Source organism: Ctenopharyngodon idella, chromosome 21 (assembly GCF_019924925.1).
Source record: "Ctenopharyngodon idella isolate HZGC_01 chromosome 21, HZGC01, whole genome shotgun sequence".
NCBI lineage: Eukaryota > Metazoa > Chordata > Actinopteri > Cypriniformes > Xenocyprididae > Ctenopharyngodon > Ctenopharyngodon idella.
In genome coordinates this window covers 4,860,271-4,875,614 of record NC_067240.1, presented here as the reverse complement: position 1 = coordinate 4,875,614, position 15,344 = coordinate 4,860,271, and the positions used below count along the sequence as shown (strand labels likewise).

The following is a 15,344-nucleotide window of genomic DNA, read 5'->3' as shown; positions in this document are numbered from 1 at the left end:
CTGCTAGAGTTTTCTGGGTGGTTGCTAGGGTGTTATAGGTTGTTGCTAGGATATTGATTGGGTTTTGGGACATCTAGGGATTTGCTTGGTTGTTTAAAAGTTGCTACGACAATGTTTGGGTGGTTACTAGGGTGTTGCTAAGGTGTTCTGAGTGACTGCTAGGAACTTCTGGATGGTTGCTAGTGTGTTTTTTGCAATGTGTTTGCAAGAAAATATGAGTGTTCATAACATTTGGGTGGTTACTAGTGTGTTGTTAGGCTGTTGCTACAGTAAGGTGTTCTAAATAGCTGCTAGGGTTTTCTGCGTGATTGCTAGGGTGTTCTAGGTGGTTGATAGGCAATTACTAAATTGTTGGAAAACGTGCCTGACTGTGAAAAACTCGCTACTACAATGTTTGGATGGTTATTAGGGTTTTGTTAGGCAACTGTTGACCATGCAAATGTTTTAGTGGTTGCTAAGATGCAAATCGATGCTTGCTAAGGTCTTCTGGGTATTTAAAAAGCCATCGCTAAGCAGCAACTAGGCTGTTTCGGGTGGTTTCTATGACTTCTCTGGACAGTCACTAGGGTTTTGCAAGTTGGTTGTTAGGGTGTTGTGTGTGGTTGCTAGGGCATCACATTCTTCACACTTCTAATTGTTTCCTGTTCTATTTCTCACTCTATAAATAAATGTGGCAAAAAGCCCAGTAATAAAAAATATTGTAATAAACCTGAAAAATAACCATATTTATGATAATGATTATCTAAACAATTAGAACTTTACACTGACGTTAACTTTGTTGTACTCATTGTGTGGAAACAGGAACCAAAACAATTTGTAGATATATCAGGTTTTCTCAAGGAAGCAATATCCACAGCATCTCTCAGAGGAATCTTAACAGATTCAGTTTACGCTACATAATAGACCTCAATTATACTTACATAACATCTACTGCAAAATCATCATAAAATATGCGGTTATCTCACAGTGGAATAACATGTTTATGTGTTTAGTTTGGCTTGTTTTATAGTTCAGTTTTGTGTTGAACCTAGTTACGTACAGGAGGTCCAGGAGGTCCCGGTATTCCAGCTTCACCCTTCGGACCAGTCTGACCCTATAGAGACACAACCAGAAGTAGGTTTAGGTAATTAAAGATGATAAATGAATCTGCTAATTAAAATCCAAATTAAATTAACAGGAATATTTGAATAAGAACATGAATAACTTACAGATGATCCTTTAGCACCTTTAGGACCAGGAGGACCCTGAACAAAAGTGAAATACAAAGATAAATCACTATACATATGAAATAATAACATCTAATCAAATAACATCAAACCATATAAGACCAGTTTAAAAGGATTTTAAGAAAACATTCTACTGGTACTTTAAAGAACCCAGAACTCTAAACAATAATATCATGAACATTTTTAATCTCCCAAGAACCATATTGCACCTTAAAAACCCTAAACAGTCAAAAATGGTTCTTGGTAAGACAAAAGTTATATGCTGAACCTAAGAACCAGGGAAGAACCTTTACTATTTCCATTAGTGTACATCATAAAGGATTTCAAAGAAATGTCAGAAAATGGTACCGGGAGACCAGGTGGTCCAATGGGTCCAATAGGTCCAGAGGGACCTGCAATACCCTGTAGGAAAAGACAGATTGTGAAGACTGCTTTATGAAGATTTTGAAAGCTTATATTAGTTTTTATTGCTGTATGTGTGTTAACGTGTTCCATACAGTGTCTCCTTTAGGTCCTGAAGATCCCTGCGGACCCGGCAGCCCTCTGTCTCCCTTCTCTCCTTGTTCTCCTGGAGGTCCAATGAGCCCAATGAGACCAGGATGACCCTGAAACAACCCAAGTGATTACTAAACTCAGCTGTAATGAACATACTCATTCATAATCAATAATGCCAGCCAGAGTTCAATTAACATATAAAGTCATTGCTACAGCTCTATTCCAAAAGCTTGTAAGCTACCTACCAAGACAGCATGACAGTCCGGTTAATAAGGAGTATCAAAGATGAATTTGCTTCTCTTACCTTTTCACCTTTAATACCAGAATCTCCCTTCAGTCCAGGCAGGCCAGGAGGACCCTGAGAGAGAGAAAGATAAGAAGAGTGAGGACTGTGGATTGTCATTTTAGACTGTAATGAACTCATTCTCAGAGGAATAACATGTTGGTACCATCGGTCCAGGGGGTCCGTCGGGTCCAGGAGCACCGGGCAGTCCTTGTTCTCCCTACATCAGAACCAAAAAGATCCATTTATTACCACCAAATCAGAAACACTGCCATAGACAGAACTGTATATGAGGTCTGGTGTTATATCTTGGAAGCTGAAAGGATGATTCTTACTCAAATTGTCAGTATTATTTCAACCGAAAATCGAAAGAGAAAAAAATATGGCATTGGCATGATGAAAACATAAAACTTGCAGTTGTATTAGACCACGTGTCCACCAAAGCGTTTTGAGCCGGCTGAAAATGCTAGACACTTGCTTGAAGTGCTTGAAAGCGCTTCAGTATTGAAGTGTTTTTTTCTTCTTTTTTCAGTTGAGACACTGTCACTATGATACAGAATATCCACGGCACTGTTACTTGCAACTGATTTCGCAGATAATTTGTTTCAGACCAAAAAAGTACTTGCTATGTATGTTCGGAGGCCAGCAATATTAATTTCTCATCCATTTTGTTCTTGTTGTACAGCAAGAATGTTGTAACAGTTGGTCGGTGTTGTATTTGTCCTCCACTCTGATTGGACGGCTGGCTAAAAAGTGACAGTGATGAGCGCAGCGTTTTACTCAAAGTTGAAAATTTTTCAACTCAAGGCGAACGGTAAAAAATGCCGAGCGCTCAGCGCTTGAGTGTGAAAAAGATGCTCCTTGCACTCCTGGTGTTTAAAAAATGCGGCGCTCCCATTGTAAACAATTGGAAAAGTACGCTAGCCGCTGGAAAAAAACGCTTTGGTGGACACACAGCCTTAACATCAATTTCCTGTTACAGTAACAAGGAAAATTAGGGGAAAAACTGCTTCATTGATCTTAAATTAAAACCTTAATGGTCTTAAAAATAGGTTTCATTCATTAATACTACAAAATTTAAATAAAAAAAATATATAATAAATGAAAAAAAATGCATATATTTAAAGAGAAAATTGAGGAGAAAGAGCTTCATTGATCTTATAATAAAAATCTAAATGATTAATTTATTAATACTATTGAATTTAAATGTAATTTTTGTGGCATTATAGCATCATCTTAAATCTTTTACAATATTTAAACTAAAAATCTTGACTCCAATTTCTTTATGCACAATATATTTGTTTTGATTTTGTAGTGAAATATGACCCAGGTATGTCATTAACAGTTTTTGTGCGATTCACCAAATACATTTAACATAAAATCTGACATTAGGATCTAATGAGCTGTGGATGGCTGTCAGGCTGGTCCATTATCACTCACCACTGGTCCAGGCACACCTCTCAGACCCTCAGGACCAGGTTTTCCAGGGCTTCCTTGAGGGCCAACCGGACCCGTCTTACCAGCTGGACCCTCCAGACCAGATTCACCCTGATTCAGAGACACACAAAACCATCAAAACCAATGCAGTAAGGTTTGTGTGACTGTACTGTAATAGAAGTGCATGCAAGTGTGTATAAATGTGTGCATGTTACCTTGGCACCCTTCTCTCCCTGTCTTCCTTCAGGTCCAGCAGGTCCAGGAGGTCCCTAAAGAGAAAGCCACATATCCGTATATTATTTAGAAGTATATTAATATTAATATATATGGCTTAGTCAGAAATATTTTTGGCTCCAGGTGTGGTTAAAAGTTAATTTAGCACTCTAGTTCAATGCATTTAAATGATGTCTATAAGCATTACTCACTCTCTTTCCTGGAGGACCAGTAGGGCCAGTTTCACCAGTAGGTCCAGGGGATCCCTGAAAGAAACAAATAAACAGTATTATAAAAGTAGCAATCATTATTAAACACACATATGTATGCAGCGTTTAAAGCACTCACTGGCTGACCAGCCTCTCCATCGTCACCCTTATCACCTGGAGCACCATCCAAACCCTGTAGGAGGAAGAAAAAGTGATGTCACTTCCTGGAAACAACCTGAAAATATCTTTGTAACAACTACATTCAAACATTAGCAGTACTTACAGATGGACCTGGCTCTCCAGGAGGACCAGGATCACCAGGGAATCCACTTGGACCCTGAAAATCAAACCAATATTTGATCAGAAACATGGCTGCATGGTCTTATAAGTGTGTTTAACTTAAGAGTAATGAGGCACAGTAAGTCATGCTTATTGGCCAATAAGCAAGCAGAACCTATAATACACTCTTAAAAATAACAGTTCTTAACTGGCATCAACGATCCCATGAAGAACATCCAAGGAACCTTTCAGTTGCACAAAAGGCTCTTATTGCATTAGATGTGAGCGCAGTGGGAACTTACAGGACTTCCTTTAGGACCATCATCTCCTGGTGGTCCTTTTGGTCCGGGGGGACCAGCAGAACCAGCGGGTCCGGCCTCTCCCTTTTCTCCTCGCTCTCCTCTTGGACCCTAAAACACACACAAGGTATGAAATATGAGCGTGTTATTCTGAGACTTTCAGCAGTGATGTTTTAGAGTTTTGCATATGTGAGTTTGTTTGTTTGTAAGTGTTTTTGCCGTACTGGAGGGCCGACGTCTCCCTGTGGGCCTGGTTCTCCTGCTTCACCGGAGTCTCCCTACAGAAAAAGAGAGAGATGTGAGTAAAACATGGTATCACACTCTTTTTCCTCCCAAACACTGCAGAGGTTTTCTCCACTGGACAGAAGAGCACGTCAGCATCATTATTCACTGTCTCATCAGCAAATCTGCCTTCCTCCGCAGAACGGCACATTCTAGCGTGAAAATCTGTGCAACATCAATATTCAGACAAACAAATGACCTTGACGATGTCCACTTCAATCAGCCATCAGATGAGAATGAAAATCATAATATATCCTGATGGTTTGGAATTGGAGCAATGACACTTTGACAAACAAAAAATATGAAAACTAGACTTGCACATTTTCTGAGTGTTGTTATTGGTGCAAAAGTAACTGCCATGAAGCTAAGCAGTTGTGGGTGGTTGCTAAGTTGTTCTGAGTGTTTTTTAGCACATTGTCAAAAGCCCATCCACAAGTTTCTATAATATTCTGGTATCCATATATGTATGACTCAGGTCCCTCCTTCAGTCTATGAGATATTTAAACCATTTTATTTCATTGTTCTATTCTGCTTGATAAACTCGATAAACTGATAATTATTTTGATGTTATGACTGAAAACTGATAAATGGCTGAAATTAAATAAACAATTTAAAATAATTAAATAAATAACTGTATATAACTAAATACAATTAAAATTCTATATAATTTTGTCTAAATAAAAATAAATAACTAAATAAATAAATGGATCAAATTAAAATTCTATACTATTTTGTCTAAATAAAAAATAATTAATAAAAAATAAATAAATAAATGGCGGAAATTAAAATTCTATACTATTTTATGTAAATAAAAAATAAATAAAAAATAAATAAATAAACAACCAAAATTAAAATTCTATACTATTTTGTCTAAATAAAAATAAATAAACTGAAATTAAAATTCAATACTCTTTTGTCTAAATAAAATTAATTAATAAAAAATAAAAAAGAAAGAATCATAATTAAAAATCTATACTATTTTGTGTAAATAAAAAATAAGTAATTGAAAATAAATAAATGGATAAAATTAAAATTCTATACTATTATGTCTAAATAAAAATAAATAACTAAAAAAACACATAAATAAATAAATGGATAAAATAAAAATTCAATACTATTTTGTCTAAATAAAAAATAGTTAATAAAAACAAAAAAGAAATAACCAAAATTAAAAGTCCCTATTAAATCACTAATTAAAAAATACAATTTTGTCTAAATAAAAAATAAATAATTGAAAATAAATAAATAAAGAAACAATTCAAATTCTACACTATTTTGTCTAAATAAAAATAAATAACTGAAAAATAAATAAATAAATAAAAATTCTATACTATTTTGTCTAAATAAAAATAAACTGAAATTAAAATTCTATACTATTATGTCTAATTAAAAATAAAAACAAACAAAATTTTAATTCTATACTATTTTGTTAAAATGCTACAGGTGAATTTACCAATTGCAACATTATAGTGTACTGTACAGTATGAAATTAACTTTGAGATTTGTTAACGATCACATTTAACAGTGTATTAAATTATTAGTGCTTTTAAAGATAATGGCAAAGGTACTATAAAGGTAAAAGTAAGAGAAATGAGCATGCACAATTAAATATCCAATATCAACTGATACCGATAAATTCAAAGAGCAATAATAGTGATGCTCGTTAGCAAACCACTAATAATAACACTGTATCAAAACAGTCAGTTTGTGACTTTAAACATTCAAAAAGCATCCGACCTTCCCTTCCAACGCTGCTATAAAGGACCTACATCTGTTTACTGTAACTGGAAACTTCTCTAGTGCTTGTAAACCTGTTTAAGAGTCATGTTCTGTGCTTTAGAGAGTCTGTGTGTGTGTGAAGTGTGTGTGTGCATGGATACTTCAGTGCGTCTGCCATATTGAGGGATTAAGAGTCTCTCAGACTGCTGAACTGCATCATTCATGTTTGTGCGTCAGACTGAGGTATCTCTCTCTCTCTCTCTCTCTCTCTCTGTAGTGGGATAAGAGGTCTGTCAGAGTGAAGTGCCGAGGTAAATCTTCCCAGACTAACACCAAACAGCCTTGTCTCCAGCCCTCGTTCTATCATCTTTATCTGTTTTCTTTAAGCCCTCCCCTCGGTTGTGTTTTTCTGGGTCATTTCTCAGGGCAAAACTCCTCTCTAAGCAGAACTGAAATGGGTCCGTGGTTCTGTGGCAGAACAATAGTGCTGAAGCGCCATATTAAACAATATTGACAGTGGACAGTGCTGAGGTGATCGAGCGCAGTCATGCGAACCCGCTGTCTGTTTGCTCTGCTGAGACGTACAGAAAGATACAACACTCACGTCTCAGTGTCACACTCAATAAACACTCTCACTGCGCAAACACAACCTGAACTCCAGAAATAATGTATATGGCATAATCAGAACATAAATCTGAACGTAATCTTTTGTAAAGTTCAGCAATGTGTTACTTGTTGAATTTATGTCATAATATCTTACTTTTTCCAGGTGAGAAAAGCATATTTAGTTATTTGATGAAGAATACAATCTCTTCCTTTCTCTCATCACACATGACAGGGCTCAAAATTGAGTTTTTGCCACATCTGCAAATGGCGACTAAATTGAAAATCAGCCATGAATACTTTTTTACAGTATTTTGCATTATTTTGTTAAAAATGTCTCATTTTTATGACAATGAGATTACTTATCTGTTGTCACAAAAACATCATTTTGTATTTTAGTAATGTATTTTCAGCATTAATAATAATAAGTACTAAATAAACTAAAAACTAAAGGGATAGTTCACCCAAAAATAAAAATTCTGTCATCATTTACTCCCCTTCAAGTTGTTCCAAACCTGTATACATTTGTTCTGTTGAGCACAAAGGAAGATATTTGGAGGAATGTTTATAACCAAGCAGATCTCACCCCCCATTGACTACTATAGTAGGAAAAAAAATACTATGGTAGTCAATGGGGGGCGAGATCTGCTTGGTTACAGACAAATCCAAATATCTTACTTTGTACCTTTGTAAGAAGCAAATCCTGAACTGACAGAGCATAACAACACACAAACACACACACACCTTCTCTCCCACTGCTCCTGGGTTTCCGATACCTCCCGGAGGTCCCTGTGGCCCGTCAGCTCCTGGGGGTCCAGAGGGGCCTCTGGGGCCTGGTGGACCAGGTGGACCCTAAGAGAAAAGTTAAGAAAATGCAGTGAGAAAACTCATTTTCTATTAAAGTAAACGTACATTTTACCAAAATGATTTTATAGATGTGGAACTGTACCATTTGACCGACATCACCAGTTTCTCCTTTCTCACCAGGGGGTCCAGGCAAGCCCTGCACACAATCACAAACCAGTTAAAACCAGTTACAATTTATTTTAACCAGTTAAATTCTGTTACTACATAAACACATACTACATAAACTAAAATTTACAGTCAACATGAAATGGCATTTGCAGCCCATTATACTTTCACCATGTGATGTATTTCCAGGTCAAGACTTGATTTCATCCATCTTGAATGATGCTGATGAATTGACCTTATGACAGCTAAATGAGTGACAGCCAAAAGAGCCAATCAAATTACTGTGCTGAGAAGCCTTGTTGCTAACCGCCATTTTGTCCATCAAGCACCGTCGGACACATTCAAACCATCAAAAGGTGTTGTTATGGCACATGTAATTCAGATACGAGGTATCCAAAGTGGCTATTTAATTGAGTTTTGTTCGTTATGTTCCCAAAATCAGCAGGTAATTGCGAAAAATCCAAGCGCTGGATCAGACTTGTCATTCTTTATGACGTTGACCATCATTCATTTTAAACTTCTGTTATTTTTTCCCCATTACATAAAAAGACTGTATGAACAAAGCTGGCTGGTTTGAGCATTTTTCCTCAACACTAGATGCAATTTAGGCAATTACATGGAGTTTTATATGGCAGTGTGCTTCAAAATTGGGTACTGTTAGAGTGAACACTATATACTAAATGCAAATGGGCTTCATCCAAAATACTTGTGCATCTGCTGACTTCATCTTATGTGTAGTTTATTCGGTTTTATTTGAAAAACATCAGCATGCTGAAAGGCCTCTGGTGTGAATCTCTGTTTTCAACAGCTCTGGTAAGCAAAAACTAATGTGAAATGTGGCCAAAATTAACTTTATTTTAAGAAAAACACATAAAAAACATTATTCACAGTTTGCATCTGCAAAATGTCTGTTACACATTTCTCCATGTCAATTTTTATGACATTGACTGTCTGATTTCTTTTCACTTGGGTAGATTTCCCCTTGTATTTCACTATTTTCTCATCTTCCTCCATCATATTTAGTGTTTCAGCATAACAATCAAAGCAGCTTGTGTTATTGCCGCCAATAGCCTAGTGGGCAGCGTGCCAATATATAATTCCCAGTTTGTGGACCTTTCCCAATCCCGTCCCCCTCTCTCTCTTCAACTTCGCTTCCTGTCAACTTACTGTCCTGTCATAATAAAGGCAAAATGCCCCAAAAAAGGTTGTGCTATCTGATTTTTAGTGATTTATTGCAAAATAATCAGGTCCATCACTGAGCGAACCGAATTGCGCCAACATTTTGTTTTACGTACTTAGAGTAACTGCTGTTTTAAGCTCAATTTTGCGCTATAAGACACGTAAAGTGTATTAGAAAAATATGTTTTATTTCATGTTGACTTTAAACAAGCCAAAACCAAACTTAGCATGCTAACCTGAAGGCCGACAGGTCCGGGTGGTCCTGGGAAGCCTCGTGAGCCCTCATCTCCCTTCTGTCCAAAAAGACCCTGCTGACCTCTGGGACCTTGCTCTCCATCAGCACCCTGCAAGGAGGAAGTGACATCACTAACACTGCTTATACTGCAGCAAGACATACAGTACAACATATGAGACATGGATGATTTCAGAGTACTTACAGGAGGACCCGGCTGACCGCTTGGACCTTGGGGACCGGTAGGTCCTGGAGGACCCTGAAGTAAGGCAGAAAGAAGGAGAGAAATATGAAAGAAAGAAGCAAGCAAGAAAGCACAACTCATTGATTATCATAACATCTATATTCATCACCGCACAGTGGTAATAACAGAACGAATGATGATCATGGGAGGGCGACACAAACAAACAGACAAATACAAACAGGGACTCGTTGAATAAATGATGCTTTCAGTCTCAATTGTAATGTAAACGTAAACAGTAAATTCAGAGTGACTCACCTGCTCGCCCTTGTCACCTTTGCTTCCCTTCTGTCCTGGCTCTCCAATCTCGCCCTGTCACAATAACACAGCATTTACATATGCAAATTTATGCAAAGAGGTCACATGATACAAAAATACAAATACAATATCTGTTTTCTTGGTGTTGCCTGTCTAAGTTTAGGAGTGAAACATTATATTGTGGACGATGGTATCAGATGGTGATATTATGGTATTTTATGATTATTATATTCACAAGTCTGGGGTTAGTAAGATGTTTTTGAAAGTAGTCTCTTCTGCTCATCAAAAAAGCAGCATCTATTTGAATAGAAATCTTTTGTAACATTATAAATGTCTTTACTGCCACTTTTAATCAATTTAATACATTCATGCTGAATTTGAAGTATTAATTTCTTTTAAAACAATACCGTACAACTTTTGAACAGTAATGCATTCATGGCAATCCAAGGAAAATCAAATAATTCAACAATACTATTATTGTATATGTTGAAAAAAAAAAAGTATTAACATGGTACATGGCAAAAAAATATGGTATTGCCCCACAGTAATACTTTTTGGTCCATTTTTGTTTGTGAAGACAGACATTAGGAAACTAGCACTGCTATTTATTCCTCTGACTATATTTCCCAGAAGGCTTTGCACCTGTCACACATGGCAGAGCTGACACACACATCCTTCAAATATCGCTCACACCTTAAAACTGCCAATGCTAACACATGTTGGTGTCACACACACCTACACAAACCCCAAATATGTGTGTGTAGGTGTGTGTGAGTGTGTCATGGTGATCTCATTTCCTTTACACATTCACCTAAGTGTTAAATCAGATCATTTACAACAAAGCTAACTGCATATTTTATTCCCTACCAGACCATCCATTCCTCAAAAGAAAATATGATCTGACCACTGACTAGTTTGATCTATGTGTGTGTATGAGATGTGACCTTCACTTCTCCTCATCCTGATCTAATCATCTAGCAAAACCTTCAGATTCAATCATGACCATCAATTACATGCCCACATCTCTCTATTTTTAATTAATTAATTTCTCTTCTCAAACCTTCTTCCCTTACTTTCTACCACTTCAATTTCTTCTGTACCTTATCACCATCCTCTCCTGGGGGTCCGATGGGTCCAGCCGGGCCTGGAAGCCCCACAGGTCCCTGAATACCATCTCTACCAGCTGGGCCTTGAGGTCCTTTCTCGCCCTAATATGAGAGAGAAAGAGGTTATAGTGAATATTTTAACCATATGAGAGTGCAATGGGACAAAACAGGGATCATAAATAATGTGTACTCACAGGTCCACCTTTCTCTCCAGCGGGGCCTGGGGGTCCTTGAGGTCCAGGTCGGCCCGGGAGGCCGGTAGGACCAGCTGGGCCAGCAGGACCACGTTCACCAGGAGAACCCTATGAATGTGAATATGAAATTTCATAACCAATGTTTTTGCAGTGAATACCATTAGCTATTGATGGCTTGATGATGTTTGATTAATTATGCATTTGTTCTTGAAGAAATTCATATGGAGGCGTAGACATGTATAAAAAACAGCTATGATTTTTAATGAAGAAATAAGCATTGCATTTGCAAGTTATTGATTATATAACTATGCAGCTTTATATAAGATATCTGCCAAATCTAAGTATTAAAAAATGTTGGTGTCAAGACTGCATGAAAAGAGAGAGGAGAGGTGAAAGGTGACAAACCTTTTGATAATCTATAATCATCTATGATTCATAAACATACACTAGCGAAACATTTGGACACAACTTCTTAATATTTGACTTTTATTTATTTATTTATTTATTTATTAATATTTTCCACATTTTATTTTAGTAATAATAAATATATAATATAAATATATAAAATGTATTACATATAAAACATAATTATTGTTAAATATAAAATTATTAAATATTATTAATAAAATATAATTATTAGTAAATATAAAAAATGTATATAAATATTTGAGTTTATTCTTTCAAGATTTTTTTGAAAGAAGTCTCATGTTCACCAAAGCTGCATTTATTTGATCAAAAATACAGTAAAACCAGTAATATTGTGAAATATTATTACAATTCAAAACGGTTTTCTACTTTAATTTTTTTTTCAGGATTCTTTGATTAATAGAAACAGCAACAGCATTAATTTGAAATATTATAACATTATACATGTCTTTACTGTCACTTTTGATTAATGCATCCTTGCTGAATAAAAGTATTAATATATTTAAAGAAAATCTTACTGATCCTGAACTTTTGAACGGTACTGTATGTTGAACACTTGTTGATGCTTTTTCTACACTATTCACTCTAAAACATTAACTAAATAGTATACAATGAATTCAAAGTCCAAATGTTTGCCTGGTACTTTAGATATAAATCAATATCATATGCACTGAATCACTATACTCACTGAAAAACCAGAGTGTGGAGCAAAAGGATAAAAGAGAAAGACATAACAAGGTAAACAAGCAATTAACAAAGCAGTTGAAGAAGAAATAGACAAAAAGACAGAAAATGTCTACTTACAGCGGGTCCGGGTGGCCCTGGAGGTCCTTCACTCCCTTTCAAACCTGCTGATCCCTGCAAACAGACACATAAAAGTGCTGAATGTACACAAACACATCCATGTGCTCCTGCACGACACGTTTGAAGGTTAGAGACGACACGGGGGATGTTCTATTTATACTGAACAACAAACTAAAAAGCTCAGAGTTAAAAACAAAACATGAAAAGAGAGATACTCGCCTGTGCAAGTGAATTACACAAAGATGACAAAAAGTCACACAAAGTTCAACACTTAGTTCAAATCGCATGTTTCATTCTTGATGCTCACCACAGGGCCTGGTAAACCTCTCTCGCCTGGGAACCCTCTGAGTCCTGGAGGTCCGTCTTTACCCGCTGACCCTGCTGGACCTGGATCTCCCTGTGAGCACAAAGAACCAGATACGAGGTAAACCACTTCTGACCAATAGATAACTGGATAGATTGAGGTGTATTTCTGTGTATTTTGGATGTAAATGTTGAAATGTGAATTTGTTTGCACCTTCGCTCCCTCTTTGCCCGCAGCTCCAGGAAGACCCTGTTCACCGGGTGGTCCTGGGGGTCCAGGGTGACCTCGCTCTCCCATTGGTCCTGTCTCACCTGTTGGTCCCTAAAGAGAAAAAGAGATGGATTATAGGCAAGGTACTGGGGTAGATGAATCTTTGGGTTGATACTGAATCAATTCAAATGACGATTTGTTAGTGAATCAATTCAATTCAAAAGCAATTTGAAAATTCAGAATGATTTAATTTACCTCAACAAAGCAGAGTTTGCACAGGATTTATTTAATATGCATGTCGCCACTTTAACAAAATATGATTAATTCAAATTATAATATTTTTAATCTAGAGGAAAAATGATTCTACGGAGCCCCGCACATGACATGCATGATTTACTAAGTCATTCCCTCGATTTGCTTTAATCGTGCGCACAATTTACTATTTCGTTCTGTCAATTTACTAAATGATGCGCACTATTTACTATTTCGTTCAGTCGATTTACTAAATCGTGTGTGCACAATTTACTATTTCGTTCAGTCGATTTACTAAATCGTGCGCACAATTTACTATTTCGTTCTGTCGATTTACTAAATCGTGTGTGCACAATTTTCTATTTCGTTCTGTCGATTTACTAAATGATGCGCACTATTTACTATTTCGTTCAGTCGATTTACTAAATCGTGCGCACAATTTACTATTCCGTTCAGTCGATTTACTAAATCGTGTGTGCACAATTTTCTATTTCGTTCTGTCAATTTACTAAATGATGCGCACTATTTACTATTTCGTTCAGTCGATTTACTAAATCGTGTGTGCACAATTTTCTATTTCGTTCTGTCGATTTACTAAATCGTGTGTGCACAATTTTCTATTTCGTTCTGTCAATTTACTAAATGATGCGCACTATTTACTATTTCGTTCAGTCGATTTACTAAATCGTGTGTGCACAATTTTCTATTTCGTTCTGTCGATTTACTAAATCGTGTGTGCACAATTTTCTATTTCGTTCTGTCAATTTATTAAATGATGCGCACTATTTACTATTTCGTTCAGTCGATTTACTAAATCGTGCGCACAATTTACTATTTCGTTCAGTCGATTTACTAAATCGTGCGCACAATTTACTATTTCGTTCTGTCGATTTACTAAATCGTGCGCACAATTTACTATTTCGTTCAGTCGATTTACTAAATCGTGCGCACAATTTATTATTTCGTTCCATCGACTTGCTTAATCATGCGCATGATTTATTATTTCGTTTCCTTGATTTGCTTAATCATGTGCACGATTTACTATTTCGTTCCCTCGATTTGCTTAATCATGTGCATGATTTATTATTTCGTTCCCTCGATTTGCTTAATCATGTGCATGATTTACTATTTCGTTCCCTTGATTTGCTTAACCGTGCGCACGATTTACTATTTCGTTCCCTCGATTAACTTAATCGTGAACACGATTTACTATTTCGTTCCCTCGATTTGCTAAATTGTGCGCTTGATTTAGAAAATCGAGGGAACGACTTTGTAAAGTGTGCGCACGATTTAGCCTACTATTTTTTCCTGCGTATCATGTGCGGGGCTCTGTACAGTTCATTATTTCAAAGCTGTCTTTTATTTTTCTTTATTATTATTTTCTTAATTTTCTTAATTAATTTCCGAATTCTTAATTTTGAGAAAACAATGAACTGTTGTACTAGTTGTTGTACTAGTTATTTCATATTTCAAAAAGTGTTTTTACAGTATAATCAGGGAAAGCAATCAGAAAGTCTGGAAAGCATAATAAAGATGCTACAGGTGTTTCTAAAAGATAAGTGGATATGCAAATTATGCAACATGAAGAAAGAAAGGAAATCAGATTATATGCTTCCATTTGCATGGCAGAGCATGTGCACTTGAATATCCATATGTGTGTGTGGCACTGTTTAAACCTGTGCCCACCTCAACATTTGCATAAAAAGTAGAATATCATGATTGCTTATGAATAATTCATTATCCAACCAGCGCCAACATCTAACCGCATAAACAAAAGCATGTCAGGAGACAAAGCACAGACAGGCCAACAAATGGCCCGTATGTAACCTAATGGAGCCATTATGATTCCCCAGTGACAAACTTAGGACACCTTTAAGATAATCTAATGACCGAGTGATGGCTGATGACAGCCTCATGAATATGTATCTCATGTCTCTGGCCTCTGCCTGTGGTACTGATGCTGGAGAAACAGATGGGTGTGCGGAGTGCGCTGTTTTCTAAGCCAAATGCTTTATAATGTTTTATTCTTCTGTGAATGGTGTGTCTAATGCCTCCAGAGCATTAAAGATACAATAGAGTGAAGAAGCATCTTAAAAAGCTTAAAAACAGCTAAAATTAGCA

The 15,344-nt window shown here is 36.4% G+C and overlaps 2 protein-coding genes across 3 annotated transcripts in view; one reads left to right on the top strand and one right to left on the bottom strand.

Annotated features, from left to right (window-relative positions):
- Nucleotides 1-15,344, top strand: part of rpl35 (ribosomal protein L35) — a 518,047-nt gene that overhangs the window by 78,715 nt on the left and 423,988 nt on the right. The window lies entirely within an intron of this gene.
- Nucleotides 1-15,344, bottom strand: part of col5a1 (procollagen, type V, alpha 1) — a 106,149-nt gene that overhangs the window by 10,079 nt on the left and 80,726 nt on the right. For both annotated transcript variants that reach the window (XM_051877826.1, XM_051877827.1), the window contains exons 39-61: nt 12,975-13,082; nt 12,765-12,854; nt 12,458-12,511; nt 11,228-11,335; nt 11,028-11,135; nt 9,928-9,981; nt 9,634-9,687; nt 9,433-9,540; nt 7,995-8,048; nt 7,790-7,897; nt 4,666-4,719; nt 4,445-4,552; nt 4,147-4,200; nt 4,003-4,056; nt 3,867-3,920; nt 3,657-3,710; nt 3,445-3,552; nt 2,171-2,224; nt 2,026-2,079; nt 1,724-1,831; nt 1,575-1,628; nt 1,209-1,244; nt 1,040-1,093 (exon numbers count right to left, since the gene is read on the bottom strand). In XM_051877826.1, the coding sequence (XP_051733786.1) occupies nt 1,040-1,093; nt 1,209-1,244; nt 1,575-1,628; nt 1,724-1,831; nt 2,026-2,079; nt 2,171-2,224; nt 3,445-3,552; nt 3,657-3,710; nt 3,867-3,920; nt 4,003-4,056; nt 4,147-4,200; nt 4,445-4,552; nt 4,666-4,719; nt 7,790-7,897; nt 7,995-8,048; nt 9,433-9,540; nt 9,634-9,687; nt 9,928-9,981; nt 11,028-11,135; nt 11,228-11,335; nt 12,458-12,511; nt 12,765-12,854; nt 12,975-13,082 (1,692 nt within the window). The remainder of the gene's footprint in view (nt 1-1,039; nt 1,094-1,208; nt 1,245-1,574; nt 1,629-1,723; nt 1,832-2,025; nt 2,080-2,170; nt 2,225-3,444; nt 3,553-3,656; nt 3,711-3,866; nt 3,921-4,002; nt 4,057-4,146; nt 4,201-4,444; nt 4,553-4,665; nt 4,720-7,789; nt 7,898-7,994; nt 8,049-9,432; nt 9,541-9,633; nt 9,688-9,927; nt 9,982-11,027; nt 11,136-11,227; nt 11,336-12,457; nt 12,512-12,764; nt 12,855-12,974; nt 13,083-15,344) is intronic.